Consider the following 26,299-nt stretch of genomic DNA (forward strand, 5'->3'; position numbering starts at 1 on the left):
GTACTGGCTTGAAGTGATTGAATTATTTGTTCCCCATTTTTGTATTTAAATTGTATTCAAAAAGGTGTTTAAAGTGTAAATATCCTGAGAGAAATCATGCCAAGATAGCTTATGTTAGTTAACTGATTTGTGTTAGCTGTGTTGAAGCTGTTTAATACTTTGCTAGTTATAACACTTATAACACAACAGACGATGGGAAAAAAAAAAAATCCACACTGATACTCATATTTCTCTATATTGAGTGGATGATTTAGCTAGATTAAATAACTGCTCTATGGTGCTACTAGCACCATCCTTATTGAGGTTCACTCAGTTAGCTAGCGGCACCCTGGTTGGGAAACACTGAACTACAATATGATGATGTGTGGAAACTGGGATGGCCTCCTCCTGAATCCTTCCCGCCTTGGCTGCAGATGCTCTGTACCTTGGGAATTTTAACACTGTGAAAAATATTTATTTAAAACTTAAATTATTTAAAGCTCAATTTACCTAAAATCAAGTATAATGGAAGTCTAAGGGCAGTTGTTGAATTTCATCAAACAATATGTGTAAACTATGTGACTACATATATGATGTACACAATATATTGCAGTACATCATTTCACCTTTGGGTGGCCCCCATAAGTTAATAATCAAGTTAACTGTAAAAGTCAGGCTTGGCTGTTATACAATATTTTGTAAACCTAAAATATTTTGTAAAAGATTACCCACTGAATAAAATATCCAATTAACATGAGTTGTAACATGAGTTGTCCTTAAACTATTCTTTCAGGAGGAACCCAGATCTTAAGAGAGGCTAAACCATGCACACCTCAGAGGAAATGTATGACTGATCTGATTTGTTCATTCTGTTTAAATAAATGTTATTTACTGCATGTGTGGTAATTTACCAAACACTGGTTAAATCTAGCACTCTTTGGTTTATCACTCTGTTGGAAAACCTAAAGGGTTTCTAAGTAGGACTCTTTTAGGAAGCTAAGAATCCTTAACTATCCAAACCATTTGTACCTGAGTGTACATACAGTATTTTGTACCTTTACTTATAAAGAACTACATAGAAATATCATGTAAGGTACATAATGCATCTTTGAGGAAACATTTACAATTATCCTGACAATGTTTTATTCTGACATTTATTCAATTTTTCACATGAAATCCAAACACATTTCTATTCCTTGCAGTTATGACGTGATGAGGAAGTGCTGGGAAGAGAAGTCTGAGAAGAGACCAAAGTTCTCCTATATGGTGCAGAAGATGGGGAACATGCTCACAGACAGCTATAAAAAGGTTTCTGTCACTCTTTTTTTCTGTTTCCTTAGATTTCACAACAATACACTAAACTTCCATGCTCATATTACTCATCAGATGTCGGATGAAGACTAATTTCCCTCTAAATCAGGACTAATAGTCTCCTGAAAGGCAACAGCCTTATAGAGATTAGCTTTTTTTCCTTTCTAATACAACAAATGTTCATGCCATGAAGGTGATGAGTGGAATGAGCTGGATTTAAACTGTAGCCAATATGAAACACAAAAACCCAATAAAAACTATTTTAACACCGACATGACCATTTAGAAAGGCTCCCATGAGAATTTCTCTCTCTCTTCAGTGTTACAACCATCTCAGTGAGAGCATCCTGAAGCGTGATCACCTGGCCATGGTACGTGCCATGCCCAGGGTGCTCTCTCCATTCCAGCACATACCATTCTACCATTTTCCCCCACCCTCCACCCCTAACCGTTGCCTATAGGGTGATTGAGGGATGACTCCCTGACCCCAAGACTGGGGAAAGGTGTCAGGAAATCAGTATGCCAACAGAAAGCTCTTAAAGGTAGGACCAGCTTCCTGTCAAACAAAAATACACAGGAAATATTAAACTGCAGAAGACACAGGAAAGATGATGCACCAGTTCCCCTTGTGAAGTGATTATTCACATGAGCTTGCTTCTGGTTTTCGTATGAGAATCCAAAAACTGAAAGAAAAAAAGAATGCAGATTATATCCATATTCACAATGTAGTTGTGTGGTTTTAAGAATTCTTTAGTATTTCCAAATGTTATTAAGCACACCCAACCCCGAAATTGGCCCTGTCAGAAGTTGTGCAAGGCATGGTTCCTGAAAAAGCACTTTTTACATGGAAAAACATACAGCATAAGCAAAATTATTTCATTTTTTTCTCCTCCACTCATATAGTTTCAGAAGGACTGTTCTTTATACAAGTGCAACATCTTCTATAGTTGTATTCTTTTGTTTTGGTAACAGATTTAAAATGAAAGACGATGATATCCAAACTTGAAGAATGACAGAGATAATTTTACAGCTATTTGGAAAACAGAAATGTTTGTTTGTTTCCCAGTGCAGATCAGGAGTTCAGTGATCCACAGAAGGAACCCTCCAACACTCCTGACACATAGCAGAGCTTCCTGTAACACTGGAGAAAATCTGCAACTGACATACAAATACAAAGCAGACACAGCAACTGGTTAATACAAAGCCTATGGGGTGACATGGAGGTTGTGACAACAAATTAATATGTTGAGACCACGAGTTGATATATTGTGGTCACAAACTAAGAACATTATGGCCAAACGTTTGTGGACACCTGACCATCACACCCACATGTGCTTTTTGAACATCCCATTCCAGATTTAGTCCCCCTTTGCTGTTATAGTAACCTCCACTAGATTTTGGAGCATGGCTGTGGGGATTTGTGATCAAGCAATCATAAGAGCATTAGTGAGGTCAGGCACTGATATTGGGTGAGGAGATCTACTGTGCAGTCGGCGTTCCAGTTCATCCCAAAGTGTTCAGCGTGGTTGAGGTCAGGGCTCTGTGCAGGACACTTGAGATCTTCCACTCCAACCTTGGCAAACCATGTCTTCATGGACCTAAGCGGCATTGTCATGCTGGGACAAGTTTGGGCCTCTTAGTTCCAGTGAAGGGAAACTGTAATGCTACAGCATACAAAGACATTCTATACAATTGTGTGTTCCATCTTTGTGGCAATAGTTGGGGGAAGAACCACAAATGGGTGTGATGGTCAGTTGTACACATACCTTCGGCAATATACAGGTGCAATCAAAGTTATTCAACCCCCATTACAAATCAGGTTTATTGTTAAAATTTACAGACTTTCAGCTGTTTGCAATGAACAAATCAAACAAAAGCAATTGAAGTAGTTCAACACAATGAATGCTTCAAGTGTTTTCCCCAAATTCAACTGAAAATGCAACTTATAATGATTTCTCCAGTTTTAAAATGATTCAACCCCCTGAATAGAATCCCTCACAACAGCACAAATATGCAAAACAGGTGTTGTCTCAAGCACACCTGATGCAATTAATCAAGGGCTCCATTAGTTGTTAGGTGTGCTTGAGCTGAAATAAAGTTCAGGTTCCGTGGCCACAGTGGTCTAATTCAATTGATTTCTCTGTCTCAGTCATTTAGTACAGAAATACAATAGTCGTCATAAGTTAAGTACTTTGCGGCCATGAGATAGATGTTGAGCAGCTTAACTCGTGACCTGAGTATTTTAATACTGTGCATGGTCGCACCTGATTAAAAATATTTGCGAATGAATTCTTATGCACAATTATTCCGTATGAGTCAGAACAACTAGTATTACTACAGGAAACTTAAATCAGGTTGCTTACTATAGTTTACAGGCAAGGAATTAAGAAAGGTGGTTTTGATTTTTGAGGAATTTATATAAAACATTTTCTGTAAAAATGGATATCAGTATGAAGTTTCATATGAGACAAACATCTCATTCAGAGAAATTCTAGTGGAAATTCTAGTGGAAGTGATATGGTTGGATTTTGAATGAAGTCGTAAGAAACAACAGAGCAGTCTGAGCCTCATGCAAAAGAAGTACATTTGTTTGTTTTGCTTTTAAATCATTTTATTATATTTTATATTTTAGAGGAGGGGATTCCTACAGCATTGCAGCAAATTTGCACTTTAAAATTTAATCGTAGCTCATAACCTACATGATATTTGTTTTGTATTATTTCTTTTATTTTACTTTAATGAATAAAATGGAGGTACATTAACGCAACAGAGGTATTGGGTATGGCTGATGCAGTATTATAAAAAGAACGATTTCCTTCCATCGTTCCATGACAATGATCTCTCTCTCTCTCTCTCTCTTAACATCAGCAAAACAACATTACCAACGACCTTACCTGGTCCTTCCACACTGAGACAATCATAAGTTCTGTCCAACAGAGGCTCTACTTCCTGAAGCTGAAAGAGTTTGGACCGAACCCTAAAACCCTCACCAACTACTACTACTGTACCATAGAGAGCATCCTGACTGGGCTCATCACTGTATGGTATGGCAGTTGCTTTACCCACAAACACAAAGCCCAGAACAGCAGAATTCATCACAGGCAGCAAGCCATAGAGGACATCTACTGGTCACAGTGCCTGAGGAAAGCGCACAAAATCACCTCCGACCACAGTCACCCAGCACACCATTTATTCTACGAATTGCCATCCAGCAAAAGTTTTCAATTCATCCAGCCATAGACAAGCCGACTTATTTATGTATGTATTTATTTATTTATTTACATTTTTTACCTGCAGGCTATTATGCTCCGAAACAGCCGGCAGACAGGTCATCTGTGACCCAAGTATCACCAAGTCATTTGACATATTTTCACATGTTTTTCTCTCTGCCACTTATATCTGGACTCTTAACACTTGGTCATATTATACAACCTCAGTGCAATTATCTGTGTTGTGTCTAGCTTTCCTCACTTTTGATAGGAATTTAACATTTAAGATATTTGCTTCCCATCAAGGCTAAAACTGTATTTGTGGATTGTCACGCATATTCAAGCACTTCATGTTATTTCTAAGGTCGGACTGTAACTGTCTGATTGTACAATTATGTCCCAGGCTGTCACTGTAAAATGAAGAAGTGGAAGCTTGGAGTATCTTGGAGTGCCTTGATGGAATGGTCACTTCTTATTTCCAGGGCAGACACTCAACAGAGGAGACGTATAGTGTATTCAGGCCTCTGGCCATCAGCGGTCCGAGATGATCCTCTTCACCTTTATTGTGGGACTGCTGTCCTGTCAGGTACAAGGTAAGAGTTTCTGATGCTTTCATTTACACAGAATTCCTTAACAATTTCTGTTAATTCCAGATTACTGGAATCTCTTTCTGTTCTTGGTCAATATATGCTACTTAGATTCGTTATATTATTGTTGTGGCTTTGTTGGATTGGGAATTATTTTCTCTAAAAATCTGTCCCAAAAGATTACATCAATGAGTGTGGAACTTGTGGACAATTTTATTCAGTTTATTCAATTTTGACTGAGTGATGTGGGTGTATTTGAGTAACTACTTGTTTTCTTCTACTGTTTTTTACCAGGTTATGACCTGAATATTATTTCAGTACATTTCATCATTGTTTTTAAGAACTTGTGTGGTGTGAGATTACAGTGATCACATTGTGAACATATGATCATTGTAGCCAGTGGTAGCCACTAAATTACAAACTGGTCAGAAGTTACAAATATTTAGATTTTTTTTTTTCACAAATCTGTTTTCCCACTAATTTCCAGTATAACAACAGATACCAGGAAGCTCACCACACAACTTGCTGAGTCCAAATTACTTGGATGATTTGAGGTTGATTTTTGGTCAGAATCAAACTGCACCGTTTGTGCAATGCTAAATCTCACTTCTGTTTTTTTTTTTTTTTTTTTTTTTTTAATGATGTACAGAGTGTTTTTGTGTTCGCAAATCACATTGTGCAGTGCAAATTTTAGAGAATACACACAGTCAGTTTCATGTTTACTGCCTTGTATTGCCCTTTCCCTATATTATATGTCCATACCATTCAGGCTATATTTACACTCTGGTTTTTGAGAGATAGAAAGGTAAAGTACAGAGACTAGAAGCTGGAAATAAATGCATTCCCATACTGAAATGGATTGTATTGCCATATATCATCAACATATCCTCACATATAAATATACTGTATTATGTATTCAATATATTTTTTCCATGGCCCTGTTATGCTACCTGGTATGACCTTTGGCCTGTCTTATTTACTGGTTTATCTTACCGAATTGTCCTGTGTGTCATCCTCCTACTTGCATGTCTAAGTCATACATGTCTTCTTTAATGCCTGGTGTTGTGCACAAGTCTACTGTTTGTCTTTGCTTATTGGGGATCTGTACCTGAACTCTCAAAAGCTGCCTTGTGAAACTCCCAATTGTGAAACACAAAACTGAACTGAAATGAAAGAAAGAAAAAAAGAAATACAATTTAAGAGTGTTACCAGGTCCTAGGTTCGATCCTGAGCTTGGGTTATTGTCTATCTGGAGTTTCACATCTTCTTCCAATTTTTGTTTGAATACCCTCCACTGTCTATATCATCACTGTACACTCTTAAAACAGATGTGTTCATTTTTAACACACCTGCCTGTCTAGTTAAGGACAACACATTTTGTGTTCCTTTTAACACAATCACTGTGTTGGTACATTTAACACATGCTGTGTTAGTACATTTCCACACAAAGATGTGTTAAAAAAATAACACAAAATAACACAAATGTGTTGTTTATACGTTTTATTTTTATTTTTTTCATATTTTCCCAATTATCCTAAAATGCAGTTTGTTTCTATGCTAAAATTCTACTAAAATGCTCACAAAATAAACAAACAATTGCATGAAATTCAGGTGACATTTATTAAAATCATTAAATCATTTGACAGAATTGGAGTTGATGCTTCGTCGTACAAATCTCCCTGCCATCTGGGAAGACAAGAGTCCCACTCCCTTCCATTTGAAAAGCTGTAAAAGAGCAAAAAGTGTGTTGGACAAATATACAAAATATGGACAAATGCCTTTGGGCTTTAACTGAGAAATTTTGGAAATGTGACTGCCAATCTCCTAATGAACAAAATGGTGCTGTGGACTCACCAGGAAAATCTAGCTGACTTGCGAATATTTATTTTCCAGCCTTTAGCACCTCACCACCAATTTTTTGAAAAATTCAATCAACATTACAGAGGTAATGAAAAGCATTACAGCCTACTGTAGTCCCTATCCTCTCTTTTTGTCAAGTTAACCTTGTGGAGAACTTTTGGCCTCAACATTACTGAGCTAGCTAAGTTCCGTTAGCCACTGACTGTCTGAACCTGTTAACCAGCATTAACATTCACCGATGTAGAGATATGGCTCTAACCCATCCTCCTAATGCTAATTACTACAGCTTGCATCGTCCAAAACACTTGCTAAATGTAGTTAAAGTTAACCCACCCTCTGTAATACATCATGGTGAATAGCTGTAATGCTAGGTTATCGTTAACTCTCAAAAAGGAAATGGGAATGTCTAACATTACCGTGAGCTGTATGCTAAAGTAATGTTATTAACTGAGGTGAGAGTCTGGGTTAGCATCACTCATCTCTACTGTGATTGGTGACAGCATCCAGCTAACTAACCCTAACTCGGAGCCTGAGAAAAGATGCAGACCCAGAGGATTATAGAATAGCCTCAGTCCATATTTCACAGCCAACATAAACACATGGCACTAGCAGTATAAGGCCAACACTGAGGAAGCAGGACATGATATTCACTGTTGAAGCCGTAGTGATAGGTAAAGTTAATTATCTCCTGCTGAGTTACTGTTTTCTAATGAATACATTTTTTGAGAGCTCCCTGCCTAAATATCACAACCTCATTTCCTTTCCTTGCCTCAGTACTCTGATTCTGGAGTCACAATCCAAAGCTCAAAGCAACGAACATTCACTTTGAGGTGAGTTGGATGATGATGTCGGCACCGCAGTCTGCAACGTGATTGGACAATAATTTAACACATGTTGTGTTGGTCAGTTGTGTTAATTTTTTTCTTTTATTTAAAACATTTAATGGATAATTTAACATAACATGTGTTAAAATAGTAATAACACAAAAAGTGTGGAGGATATTAACACATCCTTTCTGAGAGTGTAGGCAAATTGTTCCTAGACTGTTGTGTGAAAGTGTGTCCCATCCAGGATGAATTTTCCTACGTTGTGCCCAGCATTAGCGGGCTCTCTCTCCTCTGCAAACTTGATCAGGACAAAGCAATCAGTAAAGATGAATGAATGCATAAAAACGATTTTAGACCAATAAACTATATAGAGATCATTGTGTGTGACTCATCGTTTACAGGAAAGCTTGAGCTCAGTTTTAGCTAATTATTTCACAGAAAAAGATAGATAGATATGACTCAAAGTAAGGAAGACAGTGAGAGAGATAGGGGAAGTGAGAGAAGGCAGTAGGATGTTGGGTTTTTGCCTGATTCTGCAACATGCAGTGTAAAATCTTTCTGTCCTCTCAAGCACTTCTGCAGATGAATTAACACGTCGCTTTCATTTCTCCTCAGTCACCTCAGCCATGTCATAAAAACATAATTGAACCAAAGACAGTGGTGGGAAACCGATACATTTATTAGCTAGGCCACTGACCATGTAAAAGAGCCAATATCCCAAGTTTTGGTTGCCTGGAAACCTAACCAAAATGTGGTAGGTAACGTTATGTTATAACGAATGATAAGCTAGTTGCTAGTGAAGTGTATTCATACAGACTAATGCAAATGAACGAGTATATGATAATATAGCACATTGTGTTTGTGCCCATATCACACATAAAATATATAAGTTCTATATAAATCTCTTTTGATCACTTAACCTCAAAGTGACTGTGTGTAGTAAGCAGGAGAGTTACTTGAAGGCTTTTTCACTGGACTTTATTTTGCTCAGTTTTGTCAGTGTTTCCACATTCTAGCATCTTCCTGATTCTGAATTTTTTTTGTCTGGGATTCGGAATTCTAATTAATTCGTCAAGTAAAAATCATGGTACAGTCAGCTAGATCATGCCTCAGCAGATGTGTGTAGTGCAGCAGGTGGTGGGATTCGGAAGCATGAGTTTAGTTACAGTGTCGAGGTGTATCACACCACCACGTTTTGCAAAAGTCAATAATATGCTTGTTTTGTCAGGCTGTTTTCTGAATGTACTGTTCCACTGACCAAATACATATAAAATAAATAGCCTGATCACAGCATCTGTGATTTGTCCACTATGAATGTCTAGCTAACTATTGTTGTTACAAATCAGCTATTTTTCCTGATGGCTCTGGACAATCTTTATTAGGTCTGTGCTAATAACCACTGCCATCTCTGGGTAATAAATGTACAGCCAAATACACTGTTGGTGCACTTGTGTGTTATAGAATATTTTTATCTTTATGTACTTGGCAGGGGTTATATAATGAAAATGGAAGTGGTCAACCTAAATTGGGTTTTGAATCCTCTAATTCCCCAAATACGTGATTCTTGACTGGATGATATCAGCTCCAATATGCTACTTTTGGGCCATGGAGAAAGACCATTAACTTCTCCAGGAAAGAAAAAAAATTACTGTACTATATATATATATATATATATATATATATATATATATATATATATATATATATATATATATATACACATACACACACACACACACATTTTAGCCTTTTTTATCTTTATCTTCTTTTAAAATTCACAAAAATACTCTGCTCTCATGGACATCAAACAACTGAAATCACAACACAGGCTTATCAAAAAAAAACGTTTGTTAAATATAGGTATGCAACAATTATTGGCACGCTTTTAGTCAATACTTTGTGCTACCTTCCTTTGCCAGGATACCAGCTCTGAGTCTTCTCCTATAATGCCTGATGAGGTTGGAGAATACATGGCAAGGGATCTGAGACCATTCCTCCATACAGAATCTCTCCAGATCCTTCAAATTCCGAGGTCCACGCTGGTGGACTCTTCTCTTCAGTTCACTCCACAGGTTTTCTATGGGTTTCTAGTCAGGGGACTGGGATGGCCATGGCAGGACCTTGATTTTGTTGTCAGTAAACCACTTTTGTGTTGATTTTGATGTATGTTTTGGATCATTGACCTGCTGGAAGATCCAACCATGGCCTATTTTAAGTTTTCTGGCAGAGACAGTCAGGTTTTCATTTAATGTCTGTTGATATTTGATAGAGTCCATGATGCCATGTATCCTAATAAAATGTCCAGGTCCTCTGGCAGAAAAACAGCCCCAAAACATTAAAGAGCCACCACCATATTTAACTGTTTGCATGAGGTACTTTCTTTCTAACTTTCTTTGTGCACCAAAACCACCTCTGGTGTTTGTTGCCAAAAAGCCCCATGTTGGTTTCATCTGACCATAGAACCCGATCCCATTTGAAGTTCCAGTAGTGTCTGGCAAACATTAAGACACTTGAGTTTGTTTTTGGATGAGAGTAGAGGCTTTTTTTCTTGAAAACCTTCCAAACAACTTGTGGTGATGTAGGTGTCTTCGGATTGTATAAAATGTAAATTATCAATGGGAACATTCTTCAAATATATTTTTCTCATATAAATTCATAGGGGTGCCAATAATTATATGTGACAAAGGCTTCTTCTTCTTCTTCCAATTGCTGCACACCTATATTTAACAAAGATTTTTTTTTTGGGGGGGGGGGGGGGGGGGGGGGAGATAAACCTGTGTAGTTTGCAATTGTTTGATATCCATGTGAGTATTTTTGTAAGATCAAAAAGTTAAACAATAAAGACAATTTTTCACAGCCTTCTTTGCTCATATTTACCAAGGGTGCCAATACTAGTGGAAAGCACTGTCTATATATAGCTCCGTGTCCCTGCTTCAATCCCTTCAATCCCACCTCTGAAAAACATGCCAGTAGGTGGATTGTGCAAAATTTCCCCTATGTGTGAATGCATGTGTGAAAGTGTGTCTGTGTATGGTGCCCTATGATGGACTGACATGCCTTACAGGGTGTATTCCTGATTAACGCCCAGTGTTCCTGGATTCATCATGACCCTGATCAGGATAAAGTGGTTACTGAAGTGACTGAGTGAGAGAATGTTTACATGTAATTTCTTTTGTTCTTTCAATTGACAGCTTGGTCTCATCCTCGGATGAGGGTAAATGGAAAAGATCCAGTTGAATCCGGCGTGGTCATTGATGATGGTTCTCGTCTTGTTCTGACTTGCGAGGGTGATGGTCCGGTGACTATTGAACCTCGGCTATATAGGCACAAATCATTCCTCAAGCATAATGGGAACAGCTGCACCTTTACAGTGAAAAACGTTAGCTACAAGTTCACAGGCACTTATAAATGTGTGTACACTGACATCAATCCCTCCAACTTCTCGTCTGTGCACATATTCGTAAGAAGTGAGTATAGAGTATATGTTTGGACTTGAGAAGTGGACTGGGTAACAGTGTATTTGTTTATAATGGGCTGTTTCCTGTATAATCTCCAGATTCCGATTTTCTCTTTGAAACCCCATCATATAAAAAAATTATCATGAAAGAAGGAGAGGACGCCCTTATTCCATGCCTTCTTACTGACCCCGCGGCCACTGATTTCAAGTTACGCATGGAGAATGGGTCTGCACCACCGCCCGACATGGACATAAGCTTTGACCCCAAGAGGGGGATGCTGATTCAGGACCTCCAGCTTTGGTTTAGTTCACTGTATGTCTGCAGTGCCAGGATAGGAGGAGTAGAGAAAGTGTCCTCAGCCTTCAGTTTACAAGTCACCTTTAGTAAGTGTTTGTGTAGCATTTTTTTGTATAGTACTTTTGTACATCCCTTGACAATGACAATGTAAATGAAAAGTAACAGCACTGAGATCACTACAAAAAAAAAGTCACCTCTATGTCTTTCTGATTGGACAGTCTTTAACAATATGAATAGATCTTAACGTTTTTTTCTATTTGTTTTTTTCCCAGGAGCCCGTTCTCCACCCTACGTGTCCCTGCAAAGTAACGAGTATGTTCGGCTGGTTGGCGAGAGACTAGAAATTATCTGTTCCACCAGCAACCATAACTTCAACTATGTTCTCACCTGGAACCACTCATCATGTTTGGTAACTTCTTTATACCTGTACTTACATTGTTGCTGAAGCGTGTGAAACTTTAAGATAATGTTTCCTGTTCCTGTCTTTTGCTCATCCCTTGAAGTGTATAAAGTGGGATCTGAGGTATTTTAAAGAATACAAATTTTGTATCGGAGTGTCAAAATCTATTTCCACCTGGACCATTTCAGCATTTTGGTGAACCCCTGAGGTGCCAAAAAAAAAGGCTATTTATGATGACAAAATTGTATTCATTCATACCACAACTTATGTACTATAACAGCAAAGTAGAAATCATACAGGTTTACTCTATGTCCTCATTCTCCCACCACTATTAGTGTCTTTGTTCTCACTTGATTTCTATTTAGAATATTTGTCGTATCTTACTGTACTGGGAGATGCATTTCTGTAGCATTTTTAGAGAAGCACAACACACAGAAGATATTTTATTGTTGTCAGTGTTATTATTAACACTGTTTAACACTGACATTATTATTGTCACTCCACAAGATTTATGTCAGATGCACAAAAACCACAAATCCTATTTTTGTTTTAATCTCTATTGCTCTCTGTAAATCCATAAAAGTGCATTGAAACCTGACACTTCCACTTTCTGCTGTAAACTATCTACTGTGAACGATACTAAAAATAATAGTCAAGTCAAGTCACATTTATTTATGTAGCACATTTAAAGACCAGTGTCGGTGTACATTTAAATCAAATAATTTCAAACAGCAATGATATAAAACACAAATAAAAGGACACAAAACTATAAATGAATGAAACAATTTTTTTTTAAGTATTAAAAGACAAAATCCACAGATGAAAAGTCTTCTGACAGGGCAAAACGACAGACTCAATACTACAGAGTTTAAAAGACGTAACACCTGAGAGAATACATTAGGTTTTGATTTGATTTTAAAATGTCCACCTCAGGGGTGTCTTTATAAAAATTAGCAGGCTGTTCTATAATCTCAGAAAAATCCTGGCCTCCTTTAAACCCCACTCTAGTCCAGGGAATAGTAAAGAAGAACAAGAAGAAGAAAAAGCTTGTTAGAAGATTTGGAGAAGTGGTCACCAACCCTGTTCCTGGAGATCTACCTTCCTGAAGACTTTAGCTCTAACAATAATTGTACCCATGTGATCATCTAATCAATGCCTTAAGAAGTTCTTGATCAACTAAAATAGGTGTTAGATTTTGGTTGGTGATGAAACCTGCAGAAAGGTAGATCTCATGGAATAGGGTAGGGGAACATTGATCTAGAAGTCTGCAATGTAGATTGGATGTCCAGACTGATGTATGCACTTATTGCTGTAGTGTAAAAATGTTGGGTGCTCATTTACTACAGGCAATGTAAATAATTTTTTTTTTTTCTCAGAAGCTACCAGACCCAGAGAACAAGCCTTTACATGAAGATAATACTGTGAAAATCAGGAGTACTCTGATCCTGCCTTCAGTTACCATGTCTGACTCGGGGAATATCACCTGTATAGGAACTAATGAGGCTGGAGTCAACAGCTCCACCACACGCCTGCTGGTTGTGGGTAAGAGACGTGGCCAAGTTAACTAATCAAGATATTAATAGATAATCCATTTTATAACTCATGTACAAATTGTGTTCATGGTTTCTTGCTCTTTATCTTCATTTGCTTCTTGTTCTTTCCTTTTCATTTCTCGATCCTACGTTATTTTTGTAGTTTTGAATAGATTACAACAGGTGAATACTGTAGTGGGGAGGGCAAGCAAAAAATGAGGAGGGCAAGCAAAAAACAAATTGAACAAGGGCTGTCAATAGTATTGTCTGACATATAGTGCAATTATATTATACAGATTTCTCATTTTAGGTTTATATATACATAATGTTGAGATACCAAATATTCCAGAATTTTGCCTCCTGTTTTCCTTAATATTATATACATTATGGAATGTTCTGTTCGTTATTTTCTATTCATTAATATACGGTAGCCCTTAAGTTGTAGGTGCTGAAAAATAACTGCTCTTTATTTTTCAAAAAAATATCTTCACTATATATATATATATATATATATATATATATATATATATATATATATATATATATAATGGGAATTTATCTCTTTTCCTCAGATGAACCATACCTTAGGATGTCCCCCAAGCTCTCCCCCCATCTGACCCATAAAGATTTGTCCATTGATGTCCATGAGGGGCAGGATGTAAAGCTAGGGGTGACCATAGAGGCTTACCCACAAATCACACTCAAGCAGTGGGAGGGACCAGTGTTTCTCAACAACTCACAACACGAAATCCAGTTCGTCAGCAATAATAACAGGTCAGTTAGTGAAGCTATATTCTGCAATGTTGTTTAAAGTGCCCAATAGTCATATATACTGAGTAAAATATCAAGATACATTTGTGGAAAAGGATTTAGGTATAAGTTCAATTAACTTATGAGTAAACTGCTTGTGTGTAGCTTTGAAAGCATCTGATATTATATGTACTTTAAGTTTTACATCATGTTTTTTTTTCTGTAATCAAAAGTACCAAGTATCAAGTTTTATGTTATGAAAAAAATGAAAACTGTTAGCAGTTTCAGTTTACCTTTAAAAGCAGATATTTACCTGTTTGGAATTTTACCTGTTTACTGAGAGCCTCTCAGATGGTAGAGCAGGTTGTCCACTAATCACAGGGTTGGTGGTTTGATCCCCGGCCCACATGCTGAAGTGTCCTTGGGCAAAACACTGAACCCCAGTGGATCCCAATGGCAGGCTCTATAAGTGCAGACTATTTACACACATTTTTCCCACATACAGTCAATGGAAAGTCCAAGAAGCTCACAATATCCATTCAGCATGAAAATATTAGCTAATTCTGTTTTGAGAAAACTAGTAGCTAGCAGCTAATTAATTTAGGAAACTATTCACTAAAGGAACGAAGGAATGTATGTGTCCATGAGAACCAATTTTGCAATAGGTATTTAGTATGCAGTTTCCACATGCCTTTGCTACGTAACAATTAGCTAGTTTAGCTTTGGCGTTAATGTAATTTCTCAGCACATGAATGATGATTAGACAAATACTGTATGTGGTTGTAAAATTAGAAACATGTTATTTGTTGAAATATATCAGAATAGTTTTCTCATTTATATATAAATAACAAATCTTATAGTTTCAGTTTGACAGTAATAAAATGTTAACAAATTTCTTACTGCAGTCATGTTTGTTGTTGTTGATTCGCTTGCAGTAAAAAAGGGCAATCTGTCATTCACAAATGAGTCGGCTACATGATTCAGCTCTCTGAGTTTGAGGGTTTTTTGATTCAGATCCTTTCCGTAAATGTTGAGAGCTGATTCACAGATCCGAAGAGTCATAAGAATGTTTTTTCTATATGTAAATATGAGGTATACATGAATATACTAATCATAATACTGAAAGAAGTAATTATGTGGGGTAATTTATCAAAGTAGAAATAGGCATAGGTTTTAGATGATGTAGTTCAGTAGATTTTAAGTTGACAAAAACATTTACACTTGAGTAAAGTATCAATATTTCCCAAACCATATCCAAAAGTACATCAATTAACTATTTCCACTTCATTACTATAGACCAATGGCAGTCTCTCACTAAATCAGTGAAGAAATGTTTGCTTCATCCAGGCATTTTTGTTATTTTATGACTGAATTAGTAGATAGTATCATTAAAAACTAATAGTTTACAATCAAGGAGTTGTTGTGTTTTAAAATCCAAATCAATTTGTATTTCCATTTAAACAGAAAAGTATTCTATACCACAATGTATTGCTTAAAATGACACTGTATTTGGATTTGTTCATATAGGTACGAGGCAGTGCTGCTTCTGAAGAGACTGAAATCCAAGGAACAGGGCAGATACACCTTCTACGCCAACAGTAGCATGGCTCATGCCTCCATAGCATTCACTATTCAAGTTTATGGTAAGTAATCATAAATGTGTTTCAGTTTCATTAGCTGACAAAATATGGCCAAAATCATAAGCCAGTTCTCCACATAAAAAGCCTTCTTTTAGGTGTTTTATCTAGGCTTGCATAAGTATTACACACACACACACACACACACACACAATCACACATACAAACAAACAAACAAACTTAATTGACATTATACATCATAAATCTGCAATAGTAATTTTGAAGTGGGAGGAAAGATCAATGTAGTTTGCAAAATTGTTTACAAATAACAAAAACATTTTTTTTTTTAAAGTTTTGATTGCATAAGTATTCGCCGCCAGTGCTGTGAAACTCATAATATTACAAAATGTGGAAAGGTCCAAAGGGAAGTGAATACTCATTGTAATGTTAATCATACAGTTTTTGTACTTTATTTTATTTGCTTTTTTTTTTTTCGAACAGAGAAACCAGTTATTGTGGATAAAAGAAGGAATGAGAGCTCCCTAATATGCACAGCATCTGGCTACCCAACTCCCAGAATCCTCTGGTTCCAATGCCAAGGAATCAGGCCAACGTATGTGACTAATCAATTAGTCTATCTTTCTATCTATCTATCTATCTATCTATTTCTCTATCTATCTATCTCTGTAGTAGTCATAACACTTTTTGTTACTTAGTAATAAAAGTCTGACTGCTCACACCTGCAGTAATTCCCACAATTCCTTAATCATAACATTTTAATCGTTCCAGGTGTACAGAGAATTCTACAGACGTGGAGGCTCACCAGTTGTTCACAGCTGATATGGTGGAGGTGAAGACCAACGAGTTCAGACCGGTGGAAGTGAAAAGTTTTATAACCATCACACCATCCAATCAGAAGATGACAGTAGAGTGTGTGGCACAAAATCTGCTTGGGCAAGATAGCAATGCATTCCCTATAGACCAATCTGGTAAGAGAAAGTAGCTTAAAATACAACTGCACTGCCTTTTTTATGATGTTAAGCCTGTGTTTATTGTACTTAACAATAAAAAGACATTGACTATCACTTTGTTAATCATTAAAAATGGAAATCAAATAATACTGAAATGTTGAGTCTTTATTGGTCACATATACATTAGAGAACAGTGAAATTCTTTTCTTCACATACCCCAGCATGTTAGGAAGGTGGGGTCAGAGCACAGGGTCACCCATGATACAGCAACCCTGGAGCAGAGAGGGTTAAGGGTTAAGGCCCTGCTCAAGGGCCCAACAGTGGCAGCTTGGCAGTGCTGGGGCTTCAACCCCCAACCTTCCGATCAGTAATCCAGAGCATTAACCGCCAAGCCACCACTGCCTGATAATGATAATAATAATCAGAAAGGTCGCACCATTTCACTGCATTTTCGGAATCTTACAATAGCATACTTACAAAAGCAAAAGCTGCACAAAAAAAATCGTATCTAGTAAATTAAAGAAGCAGGTAACATTAAGGAAACATAATTTGCTTTGTTCGTCAGATTTATTTCTCGTTCTTTTTAATTGACAAGATCAATGCAATTGTATTTTATTTTATTTTTTGCTTGACCCACATTCATGTTATATTGCTACAGAGAAACTTTTTACTGCAACATTGATTGGAGCCATAAGTGTGATGGTTTTCCTCCTTCTACTCCTCCTCATCCTCATGTACAAGTATAAACAGGTAGGGAAATCGAATTTAGCAGTAGTACATCAGTATCAGACTTTGGACAGTACTCTGACCTCTGTGTAATAATATGATAAATGCATTTCACTTTGGTTGTGTTATCCAATAGAAACCCAAATATGAGATTCGATGGAAGATTATTGAAGCCACAGATGGTAACAGCTACACATTTATCGACCCCACTCAACTTCCTTATAATGAAAAATGGGAATTTCCAAGAGACAAGCTTAAATTAGGTTTGTACTTCAAATAGTCTGCAATTACTTTTTATCATTGTTCCATTGGGTGACAAATTTAGACTAATATTAATAGAATTAATATTGAAATTAACACGTTGTCTAGTGTGCCTAGCAATAGATATTTTGAATCAGAAATATAAAACAATGCTACGATAGAAAATAACAATCTGTGCTGGAATTGCAGGGAAGATTCTGGGCTCGGGGGCGTTCGGGAAAGTGGTGGAGGCTACAGCATATGGTTTGGGGAAGGAGGACAATGTGACCCGCGTGGCTGTGAAAATGCTCAAAGGTCAGTTTTTGTGTGTATTCTTCAGTACAAATTTTGTACAAATTTAATGAAACCCTTCAAGGATTGTCTAATTAAACCCTTGGCTAATTAAATTTGGTGTCATGTAGTAGAACTAGTAAATGAAAACTAACTCATGCATTTAGTGAATGATGTACTGTAGTGAATGATGATTAGTAGCAGTTACATTATTTTTTTATTCAAATTGCTGTTTGTTCTTTCCTTGGCATTTGATGTTGTAATGCTCCATGAAAGTCTTTTTCATCAAAATTGTGCAAACATGCAGAGATTTTACCCCTAGAATGACATACATGATGTTCTGATTCATGAAACCATCAGGCAATGTTGAAACAACTGCTGATCTAAATACAAATGTATTATTGACTTTAGCTGTGTGGAAACATAAGCCCCTTACAACTGTTGCCTATTTACATATCATACACATACTGGACACCACTATTTACTAAGTATGTATGAAATCTATGCTAAACGTGGTGGCACTAAGGCAATAAAACTAAAGTATGACAATATTTTATGAAAGCTGTTTTTAAAAAAACAAACAAACAAACAAAAAAAACGTATCTCAGATATAACATCTAAGTATTTTAATAAAAAAATTTTGTATGTAAAATCAATAAGTACTATCAGCAAAATATCTGATATTTTGGTTATTGCATGTCAAAAGAAGGAAAATGGAAGATGGAGTGATGAAGATGAAGTTATAATTTAGTGTAGGGTTCTCAAACAAAGGAACGTGAAATAAGCTGCAGTACATGGAATCTGAGATGGGGAAGTTTCTCTCCCTACACTAACAGCCCAATATGATGACTTTATTCTCTAAGTAATACAGCTTTATTCTCAGATATTATTTTAGATTTGCACAACTTAGATCAGTAAGGGCTCTTTATTCGGCCAGTGAAGAGATTTGTGATTTCTGATTATGAACTACTCCTTAGTATATCATTAACTGGAAGAATGTCCTGTATCACAGCCAGCGCCCATTCAGATGAGAAGGAGGCTCTGATGTCTGAACTGAAGATTCTTAGTCATCTAGGACAACACAAGAATATTGTCAACCTACTGGGAGCCTGCACGTATGGAGGTAAAACACATGGAGAGAGAGAGAGAGAGAGAGAGAGAGAGGGCGGGGGGGGGGGGGGGGGAGTAGGTAACCAAATTAGAAATTGAATAAGAAAGAAAAATAAGACAGTATGTAAGAAATTCGAAAAGTAATAAATTATTAGTTAAGTAAATAAGTAAGTAAGCATGACAGTAAGTAAATAAGTAAACAAGTAGTAAGTAGGTATGGAAGTAAGGATGTAAGTAAATAAGTAGGTGTAAAAAAGTAAGTAAATATGTAAGCTTAAGTATGGAAGTATGAAAGTAAGTAAATAAGTAAGCAAGCAAATGAGAAATTAAGCAAGTAAAACAGTCAGTAAACAAGTAAGTATGAAAGTAATTAAGTATAAAAGTAAGCAAGTAGGTAAGGAGGTAAGTAAGTAACCATATGCGAAAGTAAGTAGGTATAAGAAAGGAAGAAAATAAATAAGTATGTAACAAACAAGTAAACAAGCAAACAAACAAACAAACAAATAAATAAATAGCTGGGCCCAGAGTGAGGTAGTGAGGATGACCAGAGGATAACTGGAGTTAACTGTGTGGAAGACAGCCGAGAGGTTAAGACGGTTCAGGACTGCTGACAATTTAGCTGATCTCAGCAGCGGATATGAACTTCTAAATCCTGAGCTTTCACGTATGTTGTAACTATGTAGTTCTATGTTTTCTGAAATTCATTAGTCTTTTTCTCCCACTCAGGTCCTGTGCTAGTCATCACTGAATACTGCTGCCATGGTGATCTTCTGAACTTCCTGCGTAATAAAGCGCAGACCTTCTTAAACTGTATGGTTTCAATCCCAGAGGAGAGGAACAACTATAAAAATGTCACAGATGACAAAATGTTCTTTAGAAGGTATCATTACTAATGAAATATAAATGTAAATATTTTTTCACAAAATCATAACGTGTCGATCAGAACATATGTTTCGATGATTTCACAGTGACAGTGGGATTTCCAGCACTTGTTCAGACATTTACCTGGACATGAAGCCTCTAGTACCCAGATCTCAGACTGCACGCAGTACGCAACCCATAAATCTTTTATTCTTCCATCCTAACACACGAGAACTCATACCTGATCTTTTAAGAAAGGTTTTGTAAGTGTATCAAAGTAATTCTAGTGTCTGTTCTGGTGCAGTTCCTTCCTGCAGTCAAGAAGGAGATTTGTTGGATATGGATGACCTGCTCAGATTCTCCTACCAGGTGGCTCAGGGACTCGAGTTCCTCGCGGCTAAAAATGTGGGTTCACCTGAGCATTTTTTAAAGTCTCTAATTGTATTTATGTGTGTCAATTATCCAAAAAACTTAAAGTATTCCAAATGGAAGCAAACTGACTAAATCGCATGACTACTCCTCAACCGTTGTATTGGTGTTCAGAAAGTTTGCACTGGATGTTGACAGGTGATTTTGTATGCGTTTGTTGTCTTTCTGAAGTGCATTCACAGAGATGTCGCAGCCAGGAATGTTCTTCTGACAGACGGGGGTGTGGCTAAAATCTGCGACTTTGGACTGGCCCGTGATATCATGAATGATTCGAACTATGTGGTTAAAGGAAACGTGAGTGAATAAAAAAAGACACATATATCTGACTCCAAGCAAAACTACACTAAATGTTTCCTTAAGAGTGCTTCAGATTTTTAAAGTGTCTCAGCTCTCTTAAGATGAATTTTCTGAGAGTGTACTGTATATGAATGTCATAAAAATCTGATTTCATTCTTAAAAACAAGGAAGAAATCATTTGTGTCTGTAGTGTTGAAAATAAACGAATTAGACATTCTTCCAAAATAGTGATATAAGTTAAAGTGCTAATACATGTGGATATGTGTGGGTGTGTATGTTGGCGTTTAGGCTCGTTTGCCAGTGAAGTGGATGGCTCCAGAGAGTATCTTCGAGTGTGTGTATACAGTACAGAGCGATGTTTGGTCGTATGGTATTCTGCTGTGGGAGATCTTCTCTCTGGGTAAGACAACACACCACAGGAATAAAAAAAAAAATGTAATGATAAGTTGTTCATGCTGGTGTGTCAACTAAAATTGCACAAAAACATGTTGCATTTTTGTTCAAGTTGATAATTGAGCTTGAACAGGTGTTGGACATGTTGATCACTGATTTGTAATCAGTCCTTGATCTTGAATGTTGGTATCCACAACAAGCTTTTGTTAGCTAAAGAAAGGTTTAAGGTTAAAAATTGTGTTGGTCAAGTCAGTGACGTTCAGTACACCACAATAGTTCCTGTTTCAGAGCTTTGGTGCTGGAAATCAAAACATTTCTGGAAATTCCGTCAGCTCTGGTTATTGAAGAGCAAGTTGAAGGAAGTTTGATATTCTGCATTTAAATAAAGTCTCATCTGTGGCTTTGTTTGATCTTAGGAATTCACAATCTTAAATATATTTACTGTACTGGTGACTATACACTGCTGATAAGTGTATCTGTTATTGTCCACTATGAATCTGGATTGCTGCTTGGCTCATTTTCAGGATACGCCACAAAACAATGTTAAATTCAACTATAAATTGGTAAATCCAACATAGTGGTATACAGTGCATCTCATAAGTACTAAAGAGGCATATCCAAGTTGTACATGGGGGCACAGTGGCTTAGTGGTGTGCCTCTCACCTCCAGGGTTGGGTGTTTGAATATCTCTGCCCTGTGTGCGCAGAGCTTACATGTTCTCTGTGTGATTTGGGGGTTCCAAAGACATGAGTTGTAGGCTGATTTGTATTTCAAAATTGTGCCCTGTAATGGGTTGGCACACCATCCAGGGTGTCCCCTACCTTCTGCCCCAAGTTCCCTGGGATGGGTTTCAGGCTTCCCCACAACCCTGCGTGGGATAAGGGCTACAGAAAATGGATGGATGGATCAATCCCAGTTGTTCTTACATCCAAAGGTGGTTCTATCAAGCATTGATCCAGGGGGATGAATACGAATGCAACCAATAAATGTCTGCTTTTGTGTTTAAATAATATTACAAGGCATTGTTGCTGAATGAATTGTTTGTCACTCACAACACTTTTCCTAACAAGCAAAGCAACCAACTCCTCCAAGCCTTTAGTCGAGTGAATCCGGTTTCCCGGGAAGACATTCAGTAATATTTCCTCTGCTTATTGTTTTGCAGGTAAAAGCCCATATCCAAACATCCTGGTGGACTCCAAGTTCTATAAGATGATAAAGTGTGGCTATCAGATGTCCCGTCCTGACTTTGCCCCACCTGAGATGTAAGTGGCTTTTCAAACTCAACAAAGGCAAAGTGGTTAAGACAAGTACTTAAAAATGATAAAACACACACACACACACACACACATCTTGTGATGTTAAATGCCACTAATATGCATTTAGTACATATTTTGTGTGACACACAGGAAAACCTGTAGATTAAAAAGGAGAAGTTATAGTGTGAGTAAAAATAAAGTAAAAGAAGTCTCTGAATTTATCTGTGGATAGCTTGGTGAATACAGTCCGTTTGCTTCCTAAAACCGATTGTATGACTGATGTATAAGCATCTGACTCATCAGAGCTTGGCGTCTTGGTGTCTCTTCATCTGTTCCTCTGCTGAGATAGTTCTGCATGTCATTTACCTCTGTTAAGGCAGCTTCAGTAACTTCCTGCAATGTGTAGATTTTAAATAAATGGTAAATGGTCTGCACTTATATAGCGCTTTTATCCAAAGCACTTTACATTGTGTCTCATTCACCCATTCACACACACAGTCACGGTAGAAGAGCTGCCATGCAAGGCGCTAACTTGCCATCGGGAGCAACTTTGTGTTCAGTGCCTTGCCCAAGGACACTTCAGCATGTGGAGTCATGTGGGCCGGGAATCGAACCGCCAACCCTACGATTAGTGGACAATCCGCTCTACCACCTGAGCCACAGCTGCCCACCCACAGCCAACATGTGTCTTGAAGCACGAACAAAACAAATCTGGATTCAGATGAACTAGATTTGACTTTCTTGGCCCTTCACACCCTGCAGTGCTGCAATGTGTGTGTAGATCACAGGGTTCACTCCCTAAACTCTCAGCTTACTCATCAGTTATTCATATTTAAGCAATATTCAGTAACTATACTGAAACCAGTTTCCTCCCCTAGTCCAAAGACATGCATCGTAGGCTGATTGGCATGTCCAAAGTGTCCGTAGTGTATGAATGGGTGTGTGAATGTGTATGTGATTGTGCCATGCGATGGATTGGTGCCCTGTCCAGGGTGTACCCCGCCTTGTGCTCCAGGTTCCCCACAACCCTGTACGATAAGCGCATGGACCTTAGGATGTTTTTTTCAGTATGGAGACATGAAGTGTTATTTTTCTATGATCACGCCCACTTCTTGCTAATCCCATGACAACCAGCCATAATTACTGCAAATGACCTCCAGCAATATTCTTATCCCATGTGAATAGTACTTGACTCAGAATTCATAATTTATTTTTTATTGTAAGATTACGCTTAATCCGAGTCAACATATGTTCGGCCTTATGTAAACTATCAAGTGTGGAAGGCCACAGAGCGATAAGAGTCATATGTTCCCAACAATCCTAAATTCAGTAATGATGACATGATTCAATAGAAATCCTACTTATTTTGTATTTCAGTTTTCACCTGCAGATATGAGACTTTTTCATAAACATTTCTGTGTTCAGGTACACCATAATGAAAACATGCTGGGACCTTGAACCCACACAGCGTCCGACTTTCAACAAGATCGCTCAGCTCATCGAGAGGCTGCTGGGAGAAACACTAGATCAGGTAAAAAGCAGCAATGTCTAAAGCATTTAACGGCTTGCATGTGATCTCTCCAAAACACTATAGAAACATGGTGCACAATTCATTGTCTGCTCAGTGACAACAGTAGACCAATCACAACAAACTGGGACATCTGACCAATCAGAGCAGAGTAAGGAGGAGTTTAAAATGAATCCTTTAGAACGAATCATTTAACGAGTTGTTTGTGAAACTGGGGATAAAAAAGTAATGCTGCAGTTTAAATTATGAGCACGTTAAAGTGTTGTTTTTTTTTTAACCTTGGATGCATGTAAATCTATTGTATGAGGCCTTTAAAACAAAATCAGGCACGTTTCAAAACCGTAATTGGTGTGCTTTAAAATAATAATATCACCATAGCAATGTTGCTTTCAAATGAAAATTTGTCACATGCTCACACTTCGGATGCCAAATAGAGACTGTGCATAGTTTTTAATTCACACATACCTTATGAACAGAACACAGAAATGAACACTCTTATTTTGCATTAATGCTGTATTCTGTATGCTATATTACATACAGTCATGGGGAAATGAAAGTACACCCTCCTTCAAATCTAATGTTTTTATTTATCAGGGTCTAAATAACAATTGTGTGGTCCTTACCAAATTCTATAAGCAAACAAATGACCTCAGGTGACAACAACAAAAACACTTTTTTTCCCCCCCAAAAAGTAAACCAACATTCAAAAACCAGCTAGGAAAAAAATAAGTACACCCTTCCTACTTCCAGAATCATTAAGAGAGTACTTAACAGCTAGATGTTACTAATGAAATGGACAATCATCAAGAAGTGTGATTACCTCTAAAAAGCAAAGCCTTTGGCAGTTTGGTGTTCTGGAGCACTCGGGTGTGTGTCTACATCAACCATGTAGAAGAAAGGGCATCAGCCATGATCTCAGAGAAGCAATTGTTGCTGCTCATCAATCTGGCAAGGGTTATAAGGCCATCTCCAAACAATGTGAGATTCACCATTCCACAGTGAGAAGAACTGTTTACAAATGGAGAGTCTTTAAGACAGCGTCCAATCTTCCCAACAGTGGATGTCCCAGCAAATTCAGTCCAAGGTCAGACCATTTAATGTTCAGAGATATAAAGAAAACCCCAAGAGCTACATCAAGTGACCTACAGGCCTCTCTATGCACATTAAATGTTTTTGTTCAGGACATCACAAAAAAAGAAAAAGCCTGAATAAGTACACCACACAATTGTTATTTTGTCCCTGATAAATAAAATCATAGAACTGAAGAAGGCTGTACTTTCTTTTCTTTTCCATGACTGTATATTATAATGTTTCCTCTGCTTACTTAACATGATGCAATTTACTCGATGATTCTTTGTTAATCACCCACAACAATGACAGTAATTTTTCCCGTTGTATGCACAAATTAATGCCCTTTATTTAGGATTGTAGAAAATCAGAGCCTTTAGTCTGAAGTTTCTGTCTCTGTCCTTAGACTCAGTACAAGAACCTGCAGACAGAAGAACTGGACGAAGAGCAACTGGAGGCCTGCGATACTACCAAAAGTGATGATGAATCATGCGAGCAAGTGGAAGCTGAGCAGCCCCTGATAAAGGCCAACAATTATCAGTTCTGCTAATTCCTGAATGAACTACATTCTCAGAATACTTTAAATAAAAAGCCATACACTCATAGGAAATACAGTGGGGAAATATGTATAAAATATATATATATATATATATATATATATATATATATAAAAAATCAAGGTGTTAGAATGGCCCAGTCAATCATCTGACTTGAATCCAATTGAACAAGATTTAAAGACAATATGTTTAGAAGAACGGGCCAAAATCACACCTGAATACTGCAACCCAATAATTTCTTCATACAGGTGTCTTGAAGCTGTTATTACAAACAAAGGCTTCTCTACTAAGTATTAAATACATTTAATTAGTGTGTTCAATATTGTTTTCCTGTGTCATTCCTCTTTATTACACATAACTTTATTTATGGACTTTTATGTTGTGAATTCTTTATATTTCCAGATTTCTTGAGTTAATACCAAAGTCTGGTGAAAATTTCATGTGAACAACCTCATTGGAAATATATTTACTGAAAAAAAATGTTGACGCGTCCAATACTTATTTCCCCCACTGTAAATCCTTTCCCAAATCCAGTAAAGAGGGTCAAATTAATCTGTTTCATGCCAAGTTCATACGTCGCACCTTTCGTCTGACTCGTTTCTTGTGTTAAATAGCAGTTCTCTCTTTGGGTGTATGGAGAGAAAAAAAAGCCAATTCAGCATTTCCAACTTCTAGTTTAGAAGCAAGCTTGCAAAGTTCACTTCCATATTTTTCTCTGTCTGTTCTTGAAAAGTGGAAAACAGCAAAACAGTGGTACTTTGTGTTCTTACGCATGCCTATCCGTTT

The 26,299-nt window shown here is 37.3% G+C and overlaps 1 protein-coding gene across 2 annotated transcripts; it reads left to right on the forward strand.

The window, feature by feature from the left end:
• The first annotated feature begins 4,925 nt into the window (after positions 1–4,925).
• LOC128618504 (macrophage colony-stimulating factor 1 receptor) lies at positions 4,926–25,648 on the forward strand. Of its 2 annotated transcripts, none has more exons than XM_053642131.1 (21): positions 4,926–5,091; positions 10,964–11,239; positions 11,329–11,613; positions 11,800–11,936; positions 13,307–13,469; positions 14,032–14,233; positions 15,737–15,852; positions 16,288–16,399; positions 16,576–16,775; positions 17,416–17,507; positions 17,620–17,746; positions 17,934–18,038; positions 19,027–19,137; positions 19,851–20,004; positions 20,093–20,172; positions 20,290–20,390; positions 20,586–20,708; positions 21,000–21,111; positions 22,267–22,366; positions 23,786–23,891; positions 25,363–25,648. In XM_053642131.1, exons 1-21 carry the CDS (start codon positions 5,043–5,045, stop codon positions 25,504–25,506), a joined length of 2,895 nt encoding a protein of 964 aa, XP_053498106.1. In that variant the 5' UTR covers positions 4,926–5,042; the 3' UTR covers positions 25,507–25,648. The 2 variants fall into 2 exon arrangements, with proteins under 2 accessions (XP_053498106.1, XP_053498105.1); XM_053642130.1 differs by having other exon boundaries at positions 4,927–5,091; positions 13,304–13,469.
• The last annotated feature ends 651 nt before the right edge of the window (positions 25,649–26,299 follow it).

The sequence above is a fragment of the Ictalurus furcatus genome, chromosome 14, assembly GCF_023375685.1.
Source record: "Ictalurus furcatus strain D&B chromosome 14, Billie_1.0, whole genome shotgun sequence".
Taxonomy (NCBI): Eukaryota; Metazoa; Chordata; class Actinopteri; order Siluriformes; family Ictaluridae; genus Ictalurus; species Ictalurus furcatus.

Excerpts from the sequence above, each read along its gene's own strand:
- LOC128618504 (XM_053642130.1), top strand. The coding sequence starts at position 5,043 with ATGATCCTCTTCACCTTTATTGTGGGACTGCTGTCCTGTCAGGTACAA. Across the intron at positions 20,005-20,092 it reads GACAAAATGTTCTTTAGAAG|TGACAGTGGGATTTCCAGCA; the intron begins GTATCATTACTA and ends ATGATTTCACAG. Across the intron at positions 22,367-23,785 it reads GACTTTGCCCCACCTGAGAT|GTACACCATAATGAAAACAT; the intron begins GTAAGTGGCTTT and ends TTCTGTGTTCAG.